Here is a 23,771-nt window from a genome sequence, read left to right on the forward strand (position 1 = left end):
TTATCTTTATCTTTCATTTCTATGTATATCAAGCACAATAAATATTTAAAATTGGAGTCTATTCTCTATACTAAATTATTGACTTGCCTAAAGCTGAAATTTAAGGGCTGCATAATTTCAAATGCTGGATTTCTATTTAATAAGCTTTCAATTTGATTTGATTTTTAGAGAAGATTGTGGTGCCAATTTTACATATATATGTAAATATTATTGGTATACACATCCTATTTTTCCATGTAAAAATTAAGTATATAAATACAAACCCCCACCCCATCTTTCTATACAACACATTCTGCAAACCTAGCTACTTAATTCGTGGCTTTTAATTGTTATTTGACATTTTCCAATTATAAGAAACTAAACTCTAGGAAGAGATTAATTGATCCATAGCATCTTTTCCCTCCTGTAAGAATACTTAACAGTGGTTTACCTAAAACTTCATAATTAACAGAACTCCTGTGTGTGGCCAGGGAACACCACCCAACATGTGATGATTTGTTCATATAGATATATATCATGTGAAGAAACAAAACAGGTGAGGTTACAGGTGCTCTCTGTCAAGGCTACTTCCCTACCAAGCAGGCCTTGCTAATCCATGCATGTCAATTTTCTAGTCTTCATTGCCTCAAATGAGCCGTGTGTGCTTTGCCTAGTAACACTTGACAGATGGCCATCACATGAAGTGCAATTAAAGTTTAAATTTAATTCACAGGTGAAGATAGCCACAATGCTAAGGTTAAATAAGTACAATGACTTCTCACCTAATTAGATTTATGCTTATTAGGTATACTGTAATGGGTCCATCATTCTTTCTTGAAAAAGTTCTATTGTCAGAAGTTGATTAAGCAGAAGTGAACATTGACTAGTATTTGTTTGCCAAGAATATTCCATACCATCAAACTATATGAGAGAGAGAAAAAATAAGTTTGTGGGGCTGGGGTTATGGCTCAGCGGTAGAGTGCTCACCTTGCACGTGCAAGACCCTGGGTTCGATCTTCAGCAGCACATAAAAATTGAATAAGTAAATAAAATAAAGTTATTTAAAAAAATAAGTTTGTGAAACAATCAGGGCAGAGGAAAAATACGGAAATTGGAAAGTTTGAATTCACTGAGAACATAGTGGGACTGCTCTACATGCTCTTCCAGATTTCCCAGGTGGCTGTTCTAGCTTCCCTGGCAGAGAGAGGTTTCTGCTGAGAAAGCTCAAGTGGATGCTGCAGTGACTAAGTAGAGCTCTTCTGGCAGCACCGCTGTGAGTGTGGAGGGTCTGTTTCTTCAAGTGTTTCTTGCTAAGGGCCAAGGAGAGGATCTCAAGGTGTGAGGCAGGCAGGAGAATGGAATAGGCAAAGTGTGAGCAAACACTTTAAGAACCGTTGTGGTTTCAATATTGCTGCTGCTGTGGATGTCGCTGGTGTTGATGAAGCAGTGGTGTGGTCTTCTGGGGAGAGGGAGGGGAGGTGATAAAAGCAGCTAAGTGGAATGGCACTTAGCTGAGGCACATTGGCCTCAGGCCAGGTTGACTTATGTTCAGATCCAGCTTCAATCACTGACTGATGAGATGCCAATCAAGTTACTTAACCTCTCTGAGCCTTAGTTTCATCAACCATGAAATGAAAATGATAAAGCTATTTTAAGATTTAATGAGATAAACTTGTATAGCATATGGAACAATGCCAGGACACAAAAGCCAGCACACAGTAAATGATAACACATGTTCATGATAACAAACATAACAATTTAAGTGACCTGATATATTCATTTTGAAACTTTTCTATGCTAAACCAGCTTGAAAAATTAAAACACTCTTCTTCCTTTACCCCCTTCATGTCCTGAGCCTGGGCTGTGAATCCTAGAGATGAGAATTTTTTCTGATTCACACAACATTAGAATATAATGATTGCCCATGCCTGAGGATGGAAAAGCGGGTCATATGGTCACCCTTCTAAATTCATGAGTGAAAGTGGGATTTATATGCACCAAGAATTCATTTCCCTGGAAATGGTGGGAGAGGTCCTCAGGATTCCTATTTATCATGTGTGCAAACCAATAAATCACAGCAAGCATCACAAAGGCCACTGGCTACAGAGGGCAGTCAGAAAGCTCCTGGAAAGAATTAAGGTGATCAAGGTGGCCCTTGCTACCCTCCTCTCACAGTTCATGCTGCCTTTTTTCTGTGATCAGAACCACCTTGTTAGCCACCTGAGTTGGGATCAGCCTTGATCATGTTTGTGAATCCAGAGTATTTAGCATGCTGTTCAGAATAACAGTGTCTAGTAGAAATATAATGCCAGCCTCATGTGGCCTAAAATCTTGTAATAGCCACGATTTACAAAGTAAAAAGAAACAAGTGAAATGAATTTTAATAATGTACTTCATTTATTTTAATATCTAAACTAGCATTATAACAAAATAACCAATATAAATAAGCATTAATGAAATAGCTGATATTGTTTTTTTCATACCAGTCTTTGAGATCCGGTATATGTACACTCACAGGACTTCTCAGTTCAAAGGAGCCTCAGGTTGGGTGCTGAAAGCCACATGTGGCTGGTGTTGAACAGATGGGCTCGAGAATATCAGAATGGCAATGGAAGTACTGTTCTGGTCACTTCTTACATGTGAGCTCATCCAGTCCTTGAAACAACACTGTGCGATGGATGCTGTTATTATCCCGTTTTGTAGATGGAGGAAATTGAAAGCAAGTAGAGATGATAAATCCAGCTTGAGGTTACAGGGCTGGAATATGGAGAAGTGAGTCAGTCCAGGAGCCAAGCCCTGCTTTTAACCAACACGCTGGGTGCAAAGACAGGAGAAGGATGCTGGCTATCCCTGGAAGTGACTTATGACATTATAAAACATTTTGTGGTACATTTCTAAGAGTGGACAAGAAGGAAAATGAGGTCATGAAGTAACAGGAAGTACTTCTATTTACAGTATAGAAGTACAAGAGGATCTTGGCTTCCTGCTTCTCTCCTTTTGCTTGGTCTGCTCTAAACATACCATTTCCTTATTTCTAGAAAGCAAGCAACTATTCAGAAATAGAAGATCTTCTCCAACACTAAACCTGGGGTTCTCTTCCCCCTTTCATTCAGCTATCAGCTGAGCTATCACCTCTTCAGAGGGGTTGACCACCGCACCATTGTCCTAATCCCAAAACTGCTTTATTTTTCTTGACATTATTTGTTTACTTTCTCATTGACCATCTTCCCTACAAGAATACAAGCTTCCTGAGGACAGGCATGTTATTTTCTTCTTCATCATATCCCCATTGCCTAAAAATAATGCCTTGCAAGCGGCTGTTGCTAAATCAATGAAGACAATGAATAAGTGGCAACAAGTGGAGTAAAACTGAAAGCAAATAAAGAGGCAAAGGGATGATGCTATACAGTGATAATCCTTTGTTCATTTGATAAAATGGTTACTTTTTCAAGGAATTCAAGAACATCAGCTCAAGAGATTGCCTCTGTGCTCCCTTCCTCAAGCTCCCTTTCGCCTCTTGTACTTATTCATATACACCTTAGCCTTTATCAATGTCTAAGCTATTGTACAATTACATATTTACTATGTTCATGGTTTGTATTCCCTCTCTCCTCATCAACTTAGACACTAAGTTCCATGTGGGTAAAGATGTGTGTCGATTTTTTTCATGATGAATTCAAAATGTTTAGAATGATGCTTGGCACAGTGTAGGTGCTCAAATGCACATCCCAAAGGAGTAGGTGAAATAGCACTTCTGTATTCAGGTTCTATATTCAGGTATCACAATTAAGTGTGTTTGTGTTTGTGTGTGTGTGTGTGTGTTGAATTATTGTTATGGTTTATACATACAGAAATCCTAAGTTGTGACCCTTACGTTACTTTTCTATTTTATACCTGTCTAAAATATTTGGCATAAAATAAGATTAATTATATGATTTAACCAAATATTGAATTTATTTATGATAAAGGTCATTCCATGAACAGTGTCTAGTAGCTGGGAATACATGTGTCTTAAAACTCAGCAGATTTCCTGACACTAGGATCAATGGCCTGTTTGCTAAGGTGCATGTCTGAGTTGAGTCTAATCCCTTACACAACTGTTAAGCCCCCATTAATGCCCATTGTAAATAATAGAGGCTGAATTTTGAATCAGAATTAATTGCACTTTTTAGATAAGGGAGAAAATTTTAATAAGTTTCTGCTTGTTTTATATAGATCTCAATAGTTGTATGGTATTAAGAAGTTTGTAAAGGTATTTCTATTACAAGATTTAGAACTGTAGCAAATACCTGATTGTGTCAGTCTATATTTTTCCAAACTTATTTGCTTTTATATATGGGCAGAGGCTCCTGAGTTTCCTGAAGACCCCACAAATCCATGGGCATTTATAACCCATTTTTATTTTGAGATGCAGGGGACCATCTCATAGAATTCTGTCTCATAAAGTTATATTTTGGAGGAAATCATCTATCAATATGTTATAGGCAGGGCTGATAACCCACTGGACTAAAATGTGTCATTAAAGTATGTTTTATGCCACACGAAAAGGGAAGTTTATGGCTAAAATGCTTATTTGCAAAAATCTTGTCTGCTGTCATTGCATTCTTTCTTTGTACTCAGCGAAAAGAGCCTTAACTTTTTGGTATGTCAGGTTCCTCATCCATAAAGTCGGCATGTTCCTTATTATTTATCCCTAAGACATACCTTAAAAATATTGTGATAACATATAATCATTTTTTCTGAAACTAAAGATGCAGTATGAATATAAAAGAGTGACTTATACGGGGTGTTTTTTTCTCCCTTTTCTCTGTAATGGATGTCATTTAGAGTTCTAGCTCTAAAATATTTATTTTTAAAAAAACCCTTTAGCAAGACTATCTTAATACAAATGTATTTGTCCTATAAATACCCCAAAGTCAAGAAATAAAGAAGAAGGGCTGAAACTCTTTTTCCCTCCTGCAGGGACTGTGTTCACTTGATATTTCTGAGTTTAAAAGATGTCAGTGCAGTGAGGGATAGACCTGGGCTCAGCTGAGGATGTTGCCAACATGATCCTCCTGCCAACATGCTGGCCTCTGTCCCTGGATGTGACTTATGACATTATGAAAGGTTTTGTGGTACATTTCTAAGAGTGGAAAAAAACTTTAGCTTTTACAGAAGGGAAATGAGATCATGAAGTAACAGGAAAAACAAAAATCCATCATCTTCATCCTTTCTTCTTAAGAAGCAATATGTATCCGGGTAGCCAGCACCTTGGCTTGTGCACAGCGTGCCTGACTGGCGATCCTGTTGTACATTATCTGTTGTGATTCTCTCAAAAGGCCTGTGAGGTGGGCACTTATTACCCTTATTGGATAAAGAACAAAGCAGAAGCATGGAGATATTAGGTAACTTGCCTAAGTCATCATTGAGAAATGATAACTCTGAATTTTAAGCAAATTCTTCTCTCTGCAGTCTAGTTCATTGCACGGAATAGCAGAAATGACTCTTAAACTTTTCCATCTAACCAAAGATGTGACTGCATGTAGTTCATCTTGGTTGGTTGGTTGGTTGGTTGGTTGTTGTTTATTTTATCACTCATAATATTTGAGATCAAAAGGCAAATAGAAAAAGAAAATTCCATCTGATTTTTATGTACCTTGTATCCCTTGCATTTAAAAATACAATAAAAATTGATTAATATAATAATATTTTGTCATCTAAAAAAAATTCCAGAAAAAATCAGATATGCTATTCCTGGAACAGAAAACATGACGAACATTTTAAGGTTCTATGGCATTAAGCCAGGTATTTTTCACTTTTAATAAGTACTCAAAGCTCTAAAGACTAATCTAGTTTTCTCAAAATGTGCAGTACTGGTTGGTTCACAACGGTTATTTCCCATTAATACCTAAATTGGGTGATTTAAACATAAATTCTACTCTACTATGACAACATAATTAGTCCCTTCCATCATTATTAGTGAAAAGGTACATTTTTTTTTTCACTGTAAGAACACAGGTACTCATGTTTTATCTGCTCGTGGAATTATTTTATTCACTAGAGGAACACTTTGAAAATACATTAAAACTTTTTTTAAAAAAATTAAAAATGTATTCTGTACCTCTGTTTATTGAACACGTAAAAATTTAATTGAAAAGTAATTTGAAAGTATGAAACTATGAATCATAGTAAAGCAGCTGTATTTGCTTAATGTAAGGTCAGGCCTGTGTCAGAAAGTATGTAAGATGGACAGCAGCAGAATGCTGTGCCATAGATCTCATCTAAGCACACAGTTCTCCTAAATCTAGAGCTATTTTAGTAAGACAGGTTCAAATTTTGGAGGCAAGAAACTTAATTCTGATACTTGTGTTTGCCCTCTTAAGTCAACATTAAATAAGTAAATAAATAAATAAATATCAGTACAAAATGAACTCTGGAAACACTTGACAGCTATACTGAATTTGGTGACAGGATAAATTGGGTATTCAGAGAGGATTTTTATGTATGTATGTATGTATGTATGTATGTATGTATTTATGTAACTGCACTATCCCAAGTGAGGTTTTTGTTGTTGTTGTTGGTGGTGGTGGTTTTCTTTTTTTGGGGGGTGGGGTTATCAGAGATTGAACTCAGGGACACTGAAACACTGAGCCACATCCCCAGCCCTTTTTGTATTTTATCTAGAGACAGGGTCTCAGTGAGTTGCTTAGTGCCTTGCCATTGCTGAGGCTGGCTTTGAACTTGCAGTCCTCCTGCCTCAGCCTCTTGAGCTACTGGGATCACAGGCGTGCACCATTGCACACGCCAAGTTTGTTATTTAGTCTTCACAGTAACATAAGCAGTACAATCATCATTTTGTGTACACAGAAGTGAAGGCACAGAAACCACTAAGCAGTGAACCAGGGCTAAACCCAGGCAGGATGGAGCTTGGGTCCATGCTTTTATAAAATGTTGAATTGTGGCCACAGTGCGCAGGGCTGTGATCTCTGAAATAGTAAATGTTACTTAATTTGGAAAAATGATGTTTGTAGATGTGATTAAGATAAAGAGATCATCCTGAATTATCCAGAGGGACTCTAAATGCCATCAAGAGTGTTTTACAAGGTAAAGGCAGAGGTGAATTTCACACAGAAGTGAAGGCAGTGTAACCATGGAGGCGAATATGAGGGATGCAGCCACCAAGAGTCTGGAGCTAACAAATAGTATCTCTGAAAATCTCCAGAGAAGGCAGAGCCCTGCTGCCCATGGTTGTGATCCAGTGAAACATTTCAAACTTCTGGCCTCTAGAACAGTGAGAGAATACATTTCTGTTGTTTTAAGCCAGGAAATCTGTGGTCATTTCCACAGGACATGAATACAACCACAAAGCAACACTCATCCCCTAACACATCTACATCAAAGAGTCACCTACTCTAAATGGCTGGGCCACTTGAACAAGCGACTTAACCTCTCCGCATCCTGATTGTATAATCTGTAAAATGAGGGGACTGGATTATTCAAGTTGGAAGATCTTTTATAGTTCTGCTCTATAAGAGAAATTATAGAGGAGACTATCAGATTATTTTGGAAAACCAATTAAATTCAGCATTTATTAAGGAACTTCTATGTTGAATTCATGAAGACATATTTGTCCTCAAATTTGTCTAATTTTAAATTTTCCCCCAATTTAAAACTTTAGCATTCAAGCTAGGCCTGGTGCATGCCTATAATCACAGCGACTTGGGAGACTGGGACAGGAAGATCACAAGTTCAAGACCAGCCTCAGTAATTTAGCAAAACCAAGTTTCAAATAAAAAAAGGGCTGGGGATGTAGTTCAGTGGTAAAGCATTTCTGGTTTCAATTCCTGGTACCAAAAACAAAAGAAGACAAAACAAGATTTAGCATGCAATTGGTTGGTGATATATCTGATAAAAAGATGGCAGTAACTGTACCCACATGCTCCATACCAGGAAATTTTGTGCAGTGGACTCTATGTTGGGGATACAAATGCATCACATACTAACTCCAAACTCCTGCCTAGTTTTAGCCTCCTGGAGTCCAGTGTTGAGGAGGATCCTGAGGCTATGTTCAGACTCTGTGGTAAAGAATGTTTACTTGTTTAGTTATGGACATATAAGCTGGAAGTGAATACAGTGGTGCCACATATTTGCCCTTCCTACTCTGAAGAATAAGAGTTAAACACTGATCAAAATCACTTTGGACAGTTTCCTGCTATACCTGAAAGAGCTGTAGGTTTTTATATGTAGCAACCATAGCAATGATGTTGGTTCAGGAAAGAATGTAGGGGCATTTTTAACCTATACAGTCATCAAGAATTAGAGAAATGATAAAAATAAATCATACGGTTAAAAAAAAAAGAATTAGAGAAATGATAATTGTCTTTTCAGCCATCAAAGAACTTTTTTTTGTTTTCCTGACTTATGTTTATTTAAAATGTCACTAATATTCTCAAGTTCATAGTTGGATTGCCTGACATTCTTTCTCAAAGTTGGTAAGGGAATATAAATTAATAATTACAAAATACTAATTCAGAAAATGTTATGTACGCAATCCTATTAACAACCAACCTTACCCACCAAAATCTCTCAGTCATCTTTTTGGGGAATGTGTCTGAAATTTAAACCAGGGAAGCCATAGGGAGAAGGCTTAGGGAATTGTTCAGAGATGGAAAAAGACCATAAGAAATATTAATTTCCATTACTTTGAGCATTGAACTTACTAGACCAACAGTCTCAAAATGGCAGTCCACAGGCCCAGCATGGTCCACAAATTTTTGTTTAGCCCTCAAAATATTGCTCAAACAAAGATTCCAATAAATTCTTGAGTAGTTGGAAATATACATGATTAGAAAATAATTACACAGAAATTCATATTACCAATTTCTGCTCGCTACAAAAGAAGTGTATCTGTGGTCATAGAGGCTGCATTCTTCTGGAAAGCATGCAGCCAGACCTGAGTAGCAAGAGTAAAGAGGAAATGGATTGGTTTATTGTTATTTTTTACCCACATCCTATTTAAATTTAGAACCCAATAGATAACCCAGGTGAGCATTCTGGAAACAAAAACATTCTTATTCCTAGCTTTGTACCATTTATGTTACCTTCATGTGAAGGTGCATGTGAAGTTCAAGTCCTTTGATAGATAATGTCAATTCTCCATGGGCACAAAAGTGAGCTCTGCCAAAGCTGTGTAATTACTAGCAGGGACTGAAGGTAAACCAATTGGTGAGAGCTACAGTGTGAGCAGGTCTCCCTGGCTCCCCACAGCTTCCTGGGTTGCCTGCAATGTTGAGCAGTGCCATGCATATGGTGGTGGTCCACAGTCCATCAAGTAATTGATCCATCCCTCAGTGGTTCTCAGGTTTTAGTGCTGTGCATGAAACCTACTGGGCTTGTTAAATCTAGATTCTCAGGGCCCAACCTGAGTATGAACTGTGCATTACTCTCCAGCACAGCGTGGGTCTCCTGGATTTCTCTTTATGAAACCTTACCTGCAATCATCAGTCCTTCCATATTGTAGTTGTTCTGTCTCATTCATTTGTGTTTGACCAATGAATAATAAAGATAATGCTAAATGTTTGTATGCCATTTTGAAATTCACTATTACTATGGAAAAATAGGAGGTGGGGATTACTATCTTTGGAGGCTCACTGTGTTCCAGGCATAAGAATTTTATAGAAGCTCCTTCCTTTGTATCCCTGTGGAATAGATACTTATTACTGTATGTATTAGTGTTCTCTAGAGGAAAATAATCAACAGGAAGTATAATTATAAAAAGGGGACTTATTAGGTTGGCTTATGTGACCAGAAGCTGGATAGTCCACAATGGCCGCCTGCAGGCTGGAGAATTGGAAGAAACAGTAGCTGCAGTCCAAGAGGCTGAGGCCCCTAAAGAGGGATCAACTTGTGCTACCCTAGTCTGAGATCAAAGGCTTCTGAAGAATCACTGGCAGGCTCCTCTCTGGAAGAGTCAAAAGGCAAGAGTCCGATATCCTCAGACAATCACAGCAATAAATAACCTGTTCAAGAAGAATAGAGCTTACATCTGCTGCTGCTTCCTTATTCTTCCAACTTTTTTTCCATCCAAGCCATCATCCTATTGCTCACTGCTGCCCATGCTTAGGGAGGGTCTTCATTTCAGTTGGCTTTCCCACATGCCAATCATTCCTAGACACACCCTCATCAATTCGCCCATAAGCCTCTTCATCATCAGTCTCTCTTAATCCAATCTAATTGACAATTTGAATTGACTATTATAGTATATCCATTTTTTAGCTGAAGAAACTAAAGCAAGGATACACAGATGTGGTAAAGTCAGGACCTGAACCCAGGTTTGTCTGCACTAAATCCTTCTCTTAGTCACAATGTTATCCTTCCTACAGTCTTTTCCTACAGTGACTTACAACGACAAAAAAATATTGTTTATGTCTTGATCCAATGGACAGGATACCCACCTTCTCACACACAAATACATGCAAAAACACATGCTCACATTTAAACGTGTACATAATATGTATATCTCAATAATTTCAGTTTATTCAATTTCAAATTTCTTAATACTGGCTTTTAATACACTGAATAGATTTCATAACCCTCCAAAGGGTCATGACAGTGTTTGAAAAACAGCAATAAATCTGAAATTCCACAAAACAATAAGGACTGTTAGATACTATAGTTCATAGATCATATGGTCAAAATCTGTAAGAGAGGGACATGTTGAAAATTTACACATGAGTATACATGTCTTTTACTCCAAAACTGTCTGAGTAATAATAAATGTAGCTTTAACAGTTTATTACTTGGGCTTTGTGCTTTACAGTCTTCTACCCTTTTTGAATTTGATGTGTCCTAGTATTCATAATACCCTTTGAGATCTAAAAGCAAAGCCAATGTTAATAATGTAAAATTTCATTTATATCTTATCATTCTATAGAATTTAAAGATTTGAATTTCACTAGAGTAGTCCATTGAAGTATAAACTATTGGAGAATTGTTGACTTTATAACACTAGTATACTATATTGCCAGGATTTTGTTCTCTAAAACATATTTTATTATAGTAAATCATTCTGAATAATGATGTAGCATTGCTGAAGGAATGAACATTTTTAAAAAGTGTAAATCATTTTTTTAAAACTTGGAGCAAGAACATGTTTATCTTTTGTAAAGATGATAGTATTAGCAACCTGTCTGCTTAATTATTGGGTGATGGATCTTTTTGCTAACATTTTCTCCTGTCTCCATCCCAAATCAGCAAGGCTCACAGGTGCATGGACGGTGGTGTGGCCTGTTTTTCTCAAAGCTGGGACCTGTTCTGCCTCAACTTTCCTATTAGAGGCCACATTTACCCTTTCCAGATTATCAGGCAAAGCTGTTCAAGATTGTCACTGAGGAAGAGGCACCATGTTCTGCCTCTTTTGTAAATATGCACATTAGCATGAGGGGCTTTCTTGCATGTTATTGGAGTAAGCATTTCCTTTTTCCCTCCTCTCTATCTGATGGAGACTGAAAAATTAGTTTTATCAGAAAAATTTTCAGTATATTTATAATAATGAGAACTTTTAATTTTTAATCAGAACTTTGTAAAATATATTACAGAACTCTGAAATTTGTACAGAATTTTCTAATATTTCTAACACTGGGTCTTCTGGAAACCAACCTTCTCCCCAGTTTTCAATTACCTTACCCATACCTGTAGATCAAAGTATTAAAAAGGTTCATGAAAGTTGTCTGAAGGGAATATTTTGGGTGTTCTTTTCTAAGATGTATCAACTCTGACACTTTACAAATGATTTCTTCTATTATTTCTCTTAAACACTGCTTGCAACCAAGAATTATTTTATTTCACAAAGAATAGGATATTTTTTCCTAAAATGAATATTTAAAATCTTATTTAGTCATAGGCCCTTATAGCAAAAGAGTCTTTCAACAATCTCCAGTTCTTTATTTTCATTTTATAAATGAGGAAAACAAAAGAACAGAAAGTCTTCCATGCCCCAGTTAACCTTCTTTTCTGTTAACTACATTGTCAAAAAGCAGAGCTAATGCTTGCAGAATGCCATGAATTAGTGTATTCCACATCATGGGTAATTTTCAACCAAAGCATTATTAGCATTGAAAATAATAATTAAAAGCATCTTAATTCTACAATGAAAAATGAGACTGTGTGCACACATGTATATGTTCAAAAAGGCATTCTTTGATTAAATGTAAATGGTCAATAGAAATTCATATCATTTCAAGTCTGATTTGACATCTGTTAATTGGATTTCAGTGTATGGATTTAGTAAGCCAATATTCATGTTCTTGAGTAAACATCTCCGAATGCATGCTTATGACAGAGCTGATTTTTCTTTTAATTGGTAGAATCAATAGCTAAATCAGGAGTCAGGCCAAGTTGACTTTGCAAAAGTAATCCAAGTTATAATGCTTCTTATTCAAGGCAACCTTAGAATTAATGGAAAGAAAACTAGAATCCTAAAGGTCTTTCAAGGGCAAAAATTCATCTCTTTTTTTCTGACAGGAAGGCTCACATTATTCTGAACCATTCTGTTTTACATCTAATTCCTAGCTGACAAGTGTCCGTTTTTCATGCTTATTCATTCGTCACCCTTGTGCTCACTCAGCCTGCAAGGCATCCGGCCTGCCTTCTATCACATCTCTACAATGATAAAGGATATGCTGAAAATGTTCCCACCCTCCCCTTGCAGCAGAGTAGTGTGGAGGCTGCAGTGAGCAGCTGCTGCGCTGCTCAGCCACAATATATTCTATGCTCATTACACACCCCGAAAGCTGGAGGAGAGGTTTTATGGCAGGAATTACAAGTGTTTTTCAGGAGGAAGTATTGTCTTGTGTGGGGTTAAATGTGAGATATTTAGAAATTAGAAAAAAAATCTATAGACATGAAAAACAAACCATTAAAACAAAACAATGATATGGTATTCAATGATGGTTGAGTTAAACCTTCTCTTTAAGTAGGTGCCTCTGGTTGTCACCATCTCAATTAGGAAATGAAGACTGCATGAGATATGCCTTCATGGTGCAGGAATTTGAAAAGTGGGCCAAAAATTACACCACATCCTATCAACAATGACAGCATGCTACACTCAAATCCATTGCCCTTTAGTGGTGTTGCTGACTTCTGTCACCATAAAATTTTGGAATAGGGTAGTAGGTATTTCTAACAGTCATTCCTCCAATCCCCATGAACTCCCCAACATAACTTGGCTTCTACTTCCCCTCACTCTGAAATTCTCAAACCAATGAATTTTCCCCTTTGCCTATTCTGCATTTGTCCTGTTGATCTCCATATTGCTTATATTTTTTCTCCTGGCTTCTCTGACACAATTCTCTTTGGATTTTCTCCTGCCTCTTGGTTCACTCATTTTTGCTGGCAATCATACTTCTTAAATGTTGGAGCCCTCTTGTCCTTTTGCTGCAGTCTCTCCCCTGGTGATGTCATCTATTCCTAGTACTTCAGCCATTGCCTAGACAAGGAAGACAAGATGTCCTACCAGGACTTCTTTCTCAAACTCTAGACAGGTGTTTCTCAATGGAGGGATAAAGGGTTTTTTCTACTAGGGGACATTTAGTGTCAGCTAACAATAATTTTGTCATGGCTATGAGGGTTCTTCTGGCATACAGTGAGTAGAAACCAGAAATGTTACTAAGCATCCTACAATGGATAGGACAAGCTCACAACAAATAAAATTATCTAGTTCACAAAATTAATAGTGTAGAAGTTCAGAAACCATGAACTGGACCTATTGGGGTTTTCCATTTGATTATACCACAGATACACTAAACTGAACACATACCAACACAAAGTTATCTTTCTCTCCACTTCTCTGTCCAGCTGGGTGCCATTTTATTTAGTGTTAGTACCAAGTTAATGCAGTATCGAAAAATATAGCAATACCCTTACCTCCTGGCACTTTCCAAATACCTAGGCTCATCTACTTAGCTTTAGAATATGCTTCCTCCTCTTTCTGTCCACTATCACTAGCTGAGTTCAGGACCCCATCATCCTTCCTGGTCTATCCAAATGGGCCCCTAACTACCTTCTGTCTACTCACCATCACTTCAATCCATCTGCCACTCTAAGGGCAATATGACATCTGATCTCCCTGTTTGCTTAGGAGTCTTTGAGGGTTTGGCATTTGTTACCATGGTAGAAAGGATTTTTGTAAATAAACCTCAGCTTACCTCTCCAGTTTTGGTTCTGTATCTTACACATCTTCTTCTTACATACCCAATAAAATGTCTACCATAAGAAGAAAATAAATATTGATGATACTGCTTCTTTGACTCTTTGGATACATATATGCCTCACTTCTTCTTGTTCTTCACCTCATTTTGCAGGCTCCTGATTAATTGGAGTGTGAGTCAGTATGCTATTTAATTTGAGAACTAATTCCAGTCATTATGTCTTCACCCGACTTCACACAGGATGGGAGTTCTTTGAAGTCATTTTCTGCAAACAAGATATACCTTATCTATAGCTCTTAAATCCCCTAGAAGTTATTCATTGCTAGTCTTTTTATTGTTATCTGGTGTTTTGCCAAAAGTTTTATCTCAATGCAAATAAAAAAAATCCCCAGAAACTACCATATTAGAAGAAAACATTTTCAATGTTTCTGTTGGGAGGGTATAGATTAACCAAAAGAGATGTTAGAGGGAATGGCAAATTGTGTAAACTCAGGTCAATGGGTTCAAATACAGCATCAGGTATTTTGCTGTGAGGCTTTGGGTAACTCAGTACACGTTTTCTTCATATGCAAAACAAAGGCATGGTTTAGAGACCTTTCAAGTTATAGTAACTGTGGATTCTAAATATTCATTTCCACATTATATTCAATTTCTTGAAAACCAAATTAGAGGTTCCCTGATGACAGAAATTTTTAGAACCACTGTAATCTTGCAGATTTTCTTCTGCCAAGAAATTCAACAAAAAGGCAAATGTGTAACAATAGATTTTTTTCCTCAATGCATTTTTTCTAAGTGGTGCTTTATGGAAGAGACATTAGGGGCATGTCTCTAGAGCCTTTAGGTTTCCACCTATTATTTCAACAGGATATAATGGTGCTTCTGATTCTTCTGTCTTCATGGGGAATTAGGATGGAAGGACAGAGGCAATAATTTTTATTGAAATCTACTGGATAAAATTCCAATAAATTTTTTTGGAAATAACTGAAGTGTAGATGTACAAAATAAAATTTGGGGCTGCACACGGTGGTACATGCCTATAATCCCAGCAACTCAGGAGGCTGAGGCAGGAAGATCAAAAGTTCAAAGCCAATTTCAGCAACTGAGTGAGGCCCTAAGCCACTTAGTGAGACTCTATCTCAAAGTAAAAAATTTAAAAAAGGGCTGTGGAAGTTGCTCAGTGGTTAATCTGGATTCAATCTATGAGACCCAAATAAATAAAATAAAAATTTGGGGGCTTTCTTTTAAAAGCTGCTTTAAAACTCCATGACTGACTACCTTCTTAACTTTAGAAATCAGAGCTTAAGCCAACATATTAAAATAAAACAATCACATGACATTTCATGATAGTTTAGTTAAACCTGTTTCCTGAAGTATGTACCTCTGATGCGTTTCAATAACAAGCTGGTTTCTAATTTTTTTTTAATCTTATAATAATAGTTTCTAAAACTTGGCTGCATATTGCTGTAACAACTATAACCAAATAAGCACATAATTATGTACTTGGTATATTTAAGCAGAAATGACTATTTAATCTTCTAATTGAAGAATAGCCTTATAATTAGAGTTATTTCTGGATTCTTCTCAATAGTTACTCTCTCCCTGCCTCATATTTGAGACATTTCAAGAAATTGTATTCTTTCTTTGAAGACTCCAGCATTCTGGTGTCCAGCATGCAACAGAAGCTTGTTTTTGATTTATTGATCAAAAGATTCTAGAGTTACTACAGTTTTAATAGTATCTATTGTGAGAGGAAAATATATATGTACATAAGGGAATCTATATTAATATGAATAACAAGAACAGAGTTTCTTTTGATTAAAAAGGTGATCCCCATAGTTGATTATAAAGAAATACAATTAATGAATTTTACTAATGGTTAAAAATGAGGATCCCCAGAGGTTTCTGTTGAAATTTAAAATAGGGATAATTCATAGCCTTTGAATTTCATAATTTCCACCAGAGGAAATCTAAATATGGCACAGTATTAACATGTGGCTGAAGAATACAAAGACATAAAATGCTAAACTTTTTTGGCACTTTCTGTAAATGCATAAATGTCACTTAGTTTTGATGTGTATTTTATCACCTGTACTTTATAGATCTGCGGAAGACATTTGAGCAGGAACCCCTGGGAAAGGAAGTGTCCCTGGAACAGGAAGTCTTACTCCAGTGTCGACCACCTGAAGGGATCCCAGTGGCTGAGGTAACAAAAATTCTTTGCATTTAGCAATTGGCACTTAGTTATTCTAACAGAGGCCTAATCCATAGCTAATAGTTCGGTGAATTAGGGCATGGCATGATGAATGGGTGGTAATGGAGTCCTAACTGCCTGCTGCTGGCAAAATAGATTGATTGGGAACTGATTAATGACTTGGGAGTCAATTAGAATGCCCCACTGGACAAAGCCACAGGCAGCTTGGTTTAATTTTGTCTCTTTCAAGGAATCAGAAATACTGTTTTATCTGGCACTTATAGAGAGAGATGGTATGACTTAACGTGACACTTGATAATGTGCAAAAAGTGTGTGAGAAGGATGTGTGTGAATCCATGTCTGTCTGTGAGTCTGTACACTCTACATGTGTATTTCCTATTATATGATGTAATCATGGACATCTCTAAAAGCCATATCCACATGCCTTGAACATGCTTGAGTAATGTGTCATTTAGTTTCATCCTATAAGCTTTTTTGTGTGTGTTTGCTAAAACAAAGCCTATTGATTGCTAATGAAGTATTATGAATCAGATTTATACCATAAATTTTCATCAGCACCCAACTATACAATGCCCTTTGAAAATGCCTGTCTCCAAGGAATAGGCCTGCATGACTCATGGGAGATTACATGCTCTCCTGGGGACACTGACCACCAGCTTAGAGCATCCTGTTGAGGAACTCTAATACCGTGACCTTAATTCACTAACAGATAATCACAAATTCTAAAACTTTACTTTTCACAGGATCATTAGGAGACATTCTTCTGATATGCACCCAAGATGATTATCTTAGCTGGCTCAGTCCTATAAACCCAGGCACATTTTAATTTGACAATTGACATAGGTGCTAATTTCTGGTTCTCCTTAGCCTCCATACTACATTTGATTCATTCAAAAATTTTGTATGTGTTAAGAGGTATATGTTGGGTGTTGCGATTTGGATCTATTGGCATTCAATGCATAGGAGTTAGCTGATGTTTCATAATATAAAAATTTGAAATTTTATCTATCAGTGAAATTTAAAACATTGTTCAAAAAGTGGTGAGTGACTCATAAATAATTAATAAGGCCTTTACTATTTGCTCTCTCACAGTTTTTCAGTCTTTTAGAGATTTAAGCAAAGGTGGGAATCAGCTTATTCCTCTGGTCCCGTGACAACAAAAGCAAACCTGATTCCTTTTTCCAAATTAATATTAATACTAAATTAAGTAAAAATTTAGGGCCTAAATGACTCCATTTTTCTTTTACAGCTATTCACATATCTAAGAGGCAATGTAAAAGTCTTACAGGAAATTTTAATGAAATTTCCTCTTTTACTTTGGAAGAAGAGAGCAATTTTTTACCCTGTAGTTGACATCCCATGGCATTTTCTAGCACTGAATCAAAGACTGCTTGATTGTAGCTATTTCATCCAAAATCATGTCCTTATCTTCCAGCACCAAGAAATAGTGTGATTTACTTTGACTAAAAAGAAGAAAACTCTTCTCTATGCAATATTTCACTTAGTGATTACAATAGTATATCTGTCTGCTTAATTGTAGTTCTTAAATTCTAATGCAACCCTCTTTCATCAAACCCCCTTGAAATCCAAAACAATATGATTAAGATGACTCTCCCTGCCTTGTTTTCACTCAAAATTCTTTAAAGGTAACTGAGCCCTGCAAAGACTTTCAGTGAGGAGATTCTGGTGCTCTTCATTTTTTTCAGTCTCCTCAACAAAGTAGTTCACTTTGTCAAGGAGTAAAGATTCATGACTGCAAACTAATTGGCTGTGAATTTTATTTGTATCATCAATGGGGAAGAGACCAATTAACACTTGGCAAGCTCAAAAATCATATACCCATTTGACATTCAAAGAACTATATTTAATGCATATTACTTTTTTCATTTTTTTGAAGTCAGAAGAGAGATCAAACATACAAGCTCAAGAGCAGGTTAATAAACTCCTGTGTAGACTCTTTTCAACACTGTTAAAATCACCAAGATCAGAAAGCTAATGAACACCTTAACATGACACCTTACAACTGCCATTTGCTCATGAGGGATAGATAAATAAAAAAGGAAGGAATGAAAGGTAACTTGGGGAGTTAAAGGATTATATGAGCATTTTAGTTTAAATATAAATGCATTCATTATTTAAATTTCATTTATTTGTTTAAGGAGATTTAAAGTATAAAAATACTATAAAAGGAAATTTTGATCTTAAATGGAAACCAGCAGGTAAAATACATGTGTTTTAGAATAATTAGATCAGTTCTTAGGAGATCAGAACAGGCTGGATACGTGCTTTGTTACCCAGGCAAACGATTCTCAAAGAGAGTCAGATAGTAAATATTCAAAGAACACGTAGCTGATCAACTCAAATGATTCTTGTTTTATCAGCATATGTCTAGGTTCACTGAGGAAGAAGTGAGATGCTTTCTTTGCAGAATATCAGGAAGCAGTAATTTTTTCTCTTCCTATCCAAATTAGCAATTTTTTCAAGAATTCGAATCTCAATTATGATAGCACTGCACTTGATGGAAATAATGGCAAAGGCATTACTGAGATAATAACATTTAATTTCTCTACTTTGGCCTTCTTTAATCATCTTTGTAGAATGTTAAACCTAATTTCCTTTTAGAACTCATGGTTAACTTAATCCAAGCATTTTATTTCCAGCTCTTTACCTTAGGACAAGATACTTAAATTCTTTGCACTTAAATTTCTTGCATTGTAAAAGGGAGATAATAAAGCACACTGGGGTAGTGAAGTTTAAATGAGATGATACATGGATATCACTTAGAAAATATATAAAGACAATTGAGGAACATAACATATTATTAGTACTATTATGATATTATCACTTATTCACAGAGAATGGTACTTGGCTCTTGAATTCAAAATAGCTGTTGAGCACATTGCCCACTGCTCAGCACTGTGAAATTCTATTCTATGAAGAAGAATCAAGATGCTGTCTGGTATTCTTTTAGCCATTTGCTTTGGTTTGAGTTCATAAGTGCTACAAAGAAAGATAACATTGTGAACTTTAAATCAAAGAAATGTACTTTCAGCAATGCCATCAAATGGCTTGTCCCTGTAAACACCTACAGCAAGTCATGATATGCTTCCCTGCTTACTCTTAACATTAAAGTTACTTTCATTCATTTGATCCTTCTGGTCCCAAGATAGTGGATCAGCCCTCATGATTTCTCCTAAAGAGGAAATTGGGGCAGAGATGATTGTTGTTGGATCTCCTTTTCAGAGCTCAAGGAAATAACAAAGTCTCACAGGAAGAAGAGGCCAACTCAGGATTCCTTATACACCATCTCTCCACGTGTGACAGTTTTGATTCCTCCCAGTATTACTGATTAAGAAAAACTAGGTTGAGGGGACCCTAGAGATGAAGAACAAGGGTTTCACAGCTCTAGACTTGGCTACTTTCTTCTCTAGTCTCCCTACATCCTTTCTTTTTTTTTTCAGCAATGCCATCAAATATGAAAAATATTTAATAACTTCATACTGCCATTAGCATAGGAACAGAGCTCTGAAAGCCTTTTGTTGTATCTGATATAATCCCTTTAGCAGCCAAACCATAGGTTAGTCCAGGAATTCCAAGGCAGGATATGTGGTGCAGGCACTCAGTTATTTAGCAACACATTCAGAACTATTTTCAGTGCTTAACACTTGGTATGGATGAATCAGTGTGACTGGCTAAATGGCAGCCTCTATAGTCACAATTTTATACAGTCAGACCACAACTTGCATTGAAATGTTATCTGATTACTCTTCTGCCTCTGACTACATCATGACAAGATAAGAAGCAAAAGATTCTTTTGTTCATGTTTATCTCTAACACCAACTGATTATGGGTCTCTAAGTAAGTTCCCACATTTGATCAAATGGAAAAAAAAAAAAAAAGGTATAGAAGACACAACCCTATTGAGAGAACTCAGTGCAGAGGAGGAAGAAGAATCCATAAACCTGAACCTAAGAGCAAGGTTCCAATCCACTAGGACCAGGAATAAAAGGCCACTGAGATATACTTTAACTCAAGGATTATAGGGGAGATTAATAATAATCACATTCAAATTTTAAGGCAGACTGGGTAAAATAAAGAAAAACCCATTGCCAGAATACTCTCAAATCATATTGCTCAGTATTTTTACAACACTTTTGAAAGGACCAAACCAAAAATAAAATTCCTTCCGTACATTTCTGATGCAACATTTGTCTCCCTTTCAGTAGGCAAACCTCCCTCCCATCTCCCTGAAGAAACAAGAAAATTAATAAACCCACGGATGGGTGCTGGGTTGCTCCAGTGGCATAATGGCAGCACTCTATGAAATTAATCCCTTCTTGCTCATTTTAGTTTATGCCTAGAAAATGTTACTATCACATGGTGGGCCAGAAATGCACTCAGAGATGCTTTATTTCATCAGATTATCCCTTTTGGAGAGCACTGGGATCAAAACATCAATGGATACAAGATTAGTTGGCATGGTAAAAGGAGCAAAACTGAATTTTTCACTAAAACTTGTGATTTGTTTCACCTTTAACAAGGGGATAATTGCTTCCCTAATTATAATTGAGCTATTTCTCATAGGAGTGTAATTGGAGGAACAGAGCACAATGTTCAACTTATTGACCCAGTTGTACTTAAAAACAGTCAACTTATTTATCAACATTTGCATCTCTAATCATCAAGTGGGAAAATATGGGGTGAAGTGCAGAAGAATGGATTATTTTGCTGAGTTTAGTCATGATAAACAGGGAACAGATTTTTTTTTCAGCTGATACTGTCAAGGCATAAAGCCACTGGCAGCTGGAGGTGCCACCACATTGCAGCATCAGGTGGTTATCCACCTAATTGATTATTAATATGGCTGCACAACACTGTGTTTCATGAGAGTGATTCGTGTTTCACTGTCATTCTCTCATAACTGGAACTTCATGTCAATGAATTTCCATGCAGGTGCATTGTCGACCAAGCTGTGTTTTATATTCTTTGCAGGCAAAAGAGATTCCGAGAGAAAAGAAGAGTTAGAATACTAATTTAAAGGGAGACGTTGCTTTCAGTGCCCAGTAATATCTGTTGGAATTTTCTCCTAGCATGTGTGTAAGAACAAGAAGGGGTTTGGATTATGAGATGATTATCAGCCTTGAAAACAGTTTTCATAAGTATTAGGTTTCTTGGCTACTAGTTTTCAAGTTTTGCAATAGTCTAATCAACATCTACTATCACCTCTTTATTATGATCACTCATTTTCCTTCTGATCTACCTCTAATACTTACATACATAGCTCACCCAAACCCATATAATCATGCAAATTAAAAGTTACAGTAAGCAAACGGGCATGGTGGTACACACCGGAAATCCCAGTGGCTGGGGAGATTTAGGCAAGAGGTTCGCAAGTTCAAAGCCAGCCTCAGCAACTTAGTGCGCCTTAAGTAACTCAGTGAGACCCTGTATCTAAATAAAATATTTTTAAAAGGGATGAGGCTGCAACTCAGTAATTAAGTGCTCCTGGATTCAATCTCTGGTACCGCCCCCCCCCAAAAAAAAAACAGTCATAATAAAATTGGCAATATAAAAATAAATTTTAAAACAAAAGATAAAATAATAAATCTTGTCTGACTAAGATTTGGAACTTTTTTTTTTTACATATACATAGTGGTTGCTTCAAGCCTATAGTACAAAATTCAGGTTTTATTTTTTATTATTAATTCATTTATTTAAGAAATGTTGTATCATACACTGAATCTGTGCCACATACTCTTGTGATTGCTGGAAAAACAAGTCAAATTTCCTACAGAAGAAAAACAATAGGCAAGAATCATATATATATATATATATATATATATATATATATATATATATATATATAATTTTTTTTCAGATGCTCTAAGTTAAAGGATGGAAGACATGGTCTTATGAGAGGGAGTGGTGTTGGTTCAGTGTGAGAGTCACTTTAGAGTTCAAAGAAAGACTATCTGAACAGGTAATAGTTGAGATGAGATCTGAATGAGAGGAAGGAGCCAGTCTTAAAAAGATCTGGGCCAGAAAACTCCCAAGACTGGGAGCAGGGGAAAGAATATCCTCAGAAGGAGCTGACATGATTGCAGGCATATAAAGGAGGTCCTTTGTCTGAGACCCAGTTAGAAGTAAAGAGCAGAGCAAGATATTTAGTGGAGGGGGAAGGTGGATATCAGAGATGTACAGATATGGCAATGGTTTGGAATCATCTCTAAATGAATGAAAAGCCACTGGAGATTTTAAGTATGGAGTTATCAAGACCTGGTATATGTCTTTAAAAGATAATTCCCACCGCTGCATGGAAAATAATTTTAAGAAATGCAAGAATAGAAGCAGGGACACCATTTAGGGAATCTTTCCTCCACCCAGGAAAATAGAAGAGAGGGAGAAAAGTGAAGAAATACAAAACATTTTAATTTCCATGGAAATTAAAGACTCTAAGTGTGGCATTTAAATTTGATTGTACTAAATATTGAAAATATTTGTTCTTTCAGGAGAAAGTGAGATCTTCCATGCTAAAGTTCCTCAGATCCATACCCTGATCTTTTCTTAGATGACCTAAAATCAGTGGTCAATAAACCTCAGCTATTTTCAAATACAGTCTCTATTATAGGGTGCTTCAGCAAGGACCTGGCCAATGTCCATACACACAGGGGGGGGTCTTTTATTTTGAGGCCCTTATTTGTTAAAAAAAAAAGAATGTATCTTATTTCTTTGATGAGTTCTCTTAATTTGGAATTTCTTTTGATGATTCTCTATATACTTAAGTTCATTATGGATGGAAGATGGCAGTCATAGAAGGCCCAGAGCCTGCTTTCTCTAAAGATTTAGCAGTAGTCCCAAACAGTAAATAAGAAGAAAGCCAGGAAGATGCTTATCCTGAAAGGCAAGTTAGTAGTAAACACTGCTGAAGAACAAGCTGTGGAATTGCTAATTTTTAGTCCTTTTACCCTGAAGAATTTAGCCTTTTAAGGACATGTCAGTTCTATCTCTATCATCTTCTGTAGGAAGATGCTCTTATATAAGTCATTCTCCTTTGGTTTTAAGTTTGGTGTAGTTAGTGATTTATGTACCATGTTTTGTTGCTCGTAGTTCATTTGTCCACATGCTTTTAATCTCCTCTTGTTCTAACTTAGGTTTTAGAAGTTTTTAGGTTTCAAGACAAGTTTTTCTTCATGATATGGTCTATGTGTGTTCAGCTCTCAAAAGCAATGAGCCAGGCATATGTGCGATTAAGGAGTGTTTTCCCAGCAGGAAAACACATTCCCCTTCTTGGCAAATTCCTTCCCTTTGCAGAAGTTACAACAACCGACCAAAATATCACGACAGCTTCCATTTTGTGTGTATGTTTTTAATCCTTTGTCTATTTTTAACAA

The 23,771-nt window shown here is 36.5% G+C and overlaps 1 protein-coding gene across 2 annotated transcripts in view; it reads left to right on the forward strand.

Moving 5' to 3' along the window:
- Unc5c (unc-5 netrin receptor C) overlaps nt 1–23,771 on the forward strand; it is a 370,561-nt gene that overhangs the window by 250,924 nt on the left and 95,866 nt on the right. For both annotated transcript variants that reach the window (XM_046458973.2, XM_046458974.2), the window contains exon 4: nt 16,268–16,371. In XM_046458973.2, coding sequence (XP_046314929.1) covers nt 16,268–16,371 — 104 coding nt within the window. The remainder of the gene's footprint in view (nt 1–16,267; nt 16,372–23,771) is intronic.

The sequence above is a fragment of the Marmota monax genome, unplaced genomic scaffold, assembly GCF_021218885.2.
Source record: "Marmota monax isolate L192 unplaced genomic scaffold, Marmota_monax_Labrador192_F-V1.1 WCK01_AAM20220418_F8-fsc00002, whole genome shotgun sequence".
NCBI classification, from domain to species: Eukaryota; Metazoa; Chordata; class Mammalia; order Rodentia; family Sciuridae; genus Marmota; species Marmota monax.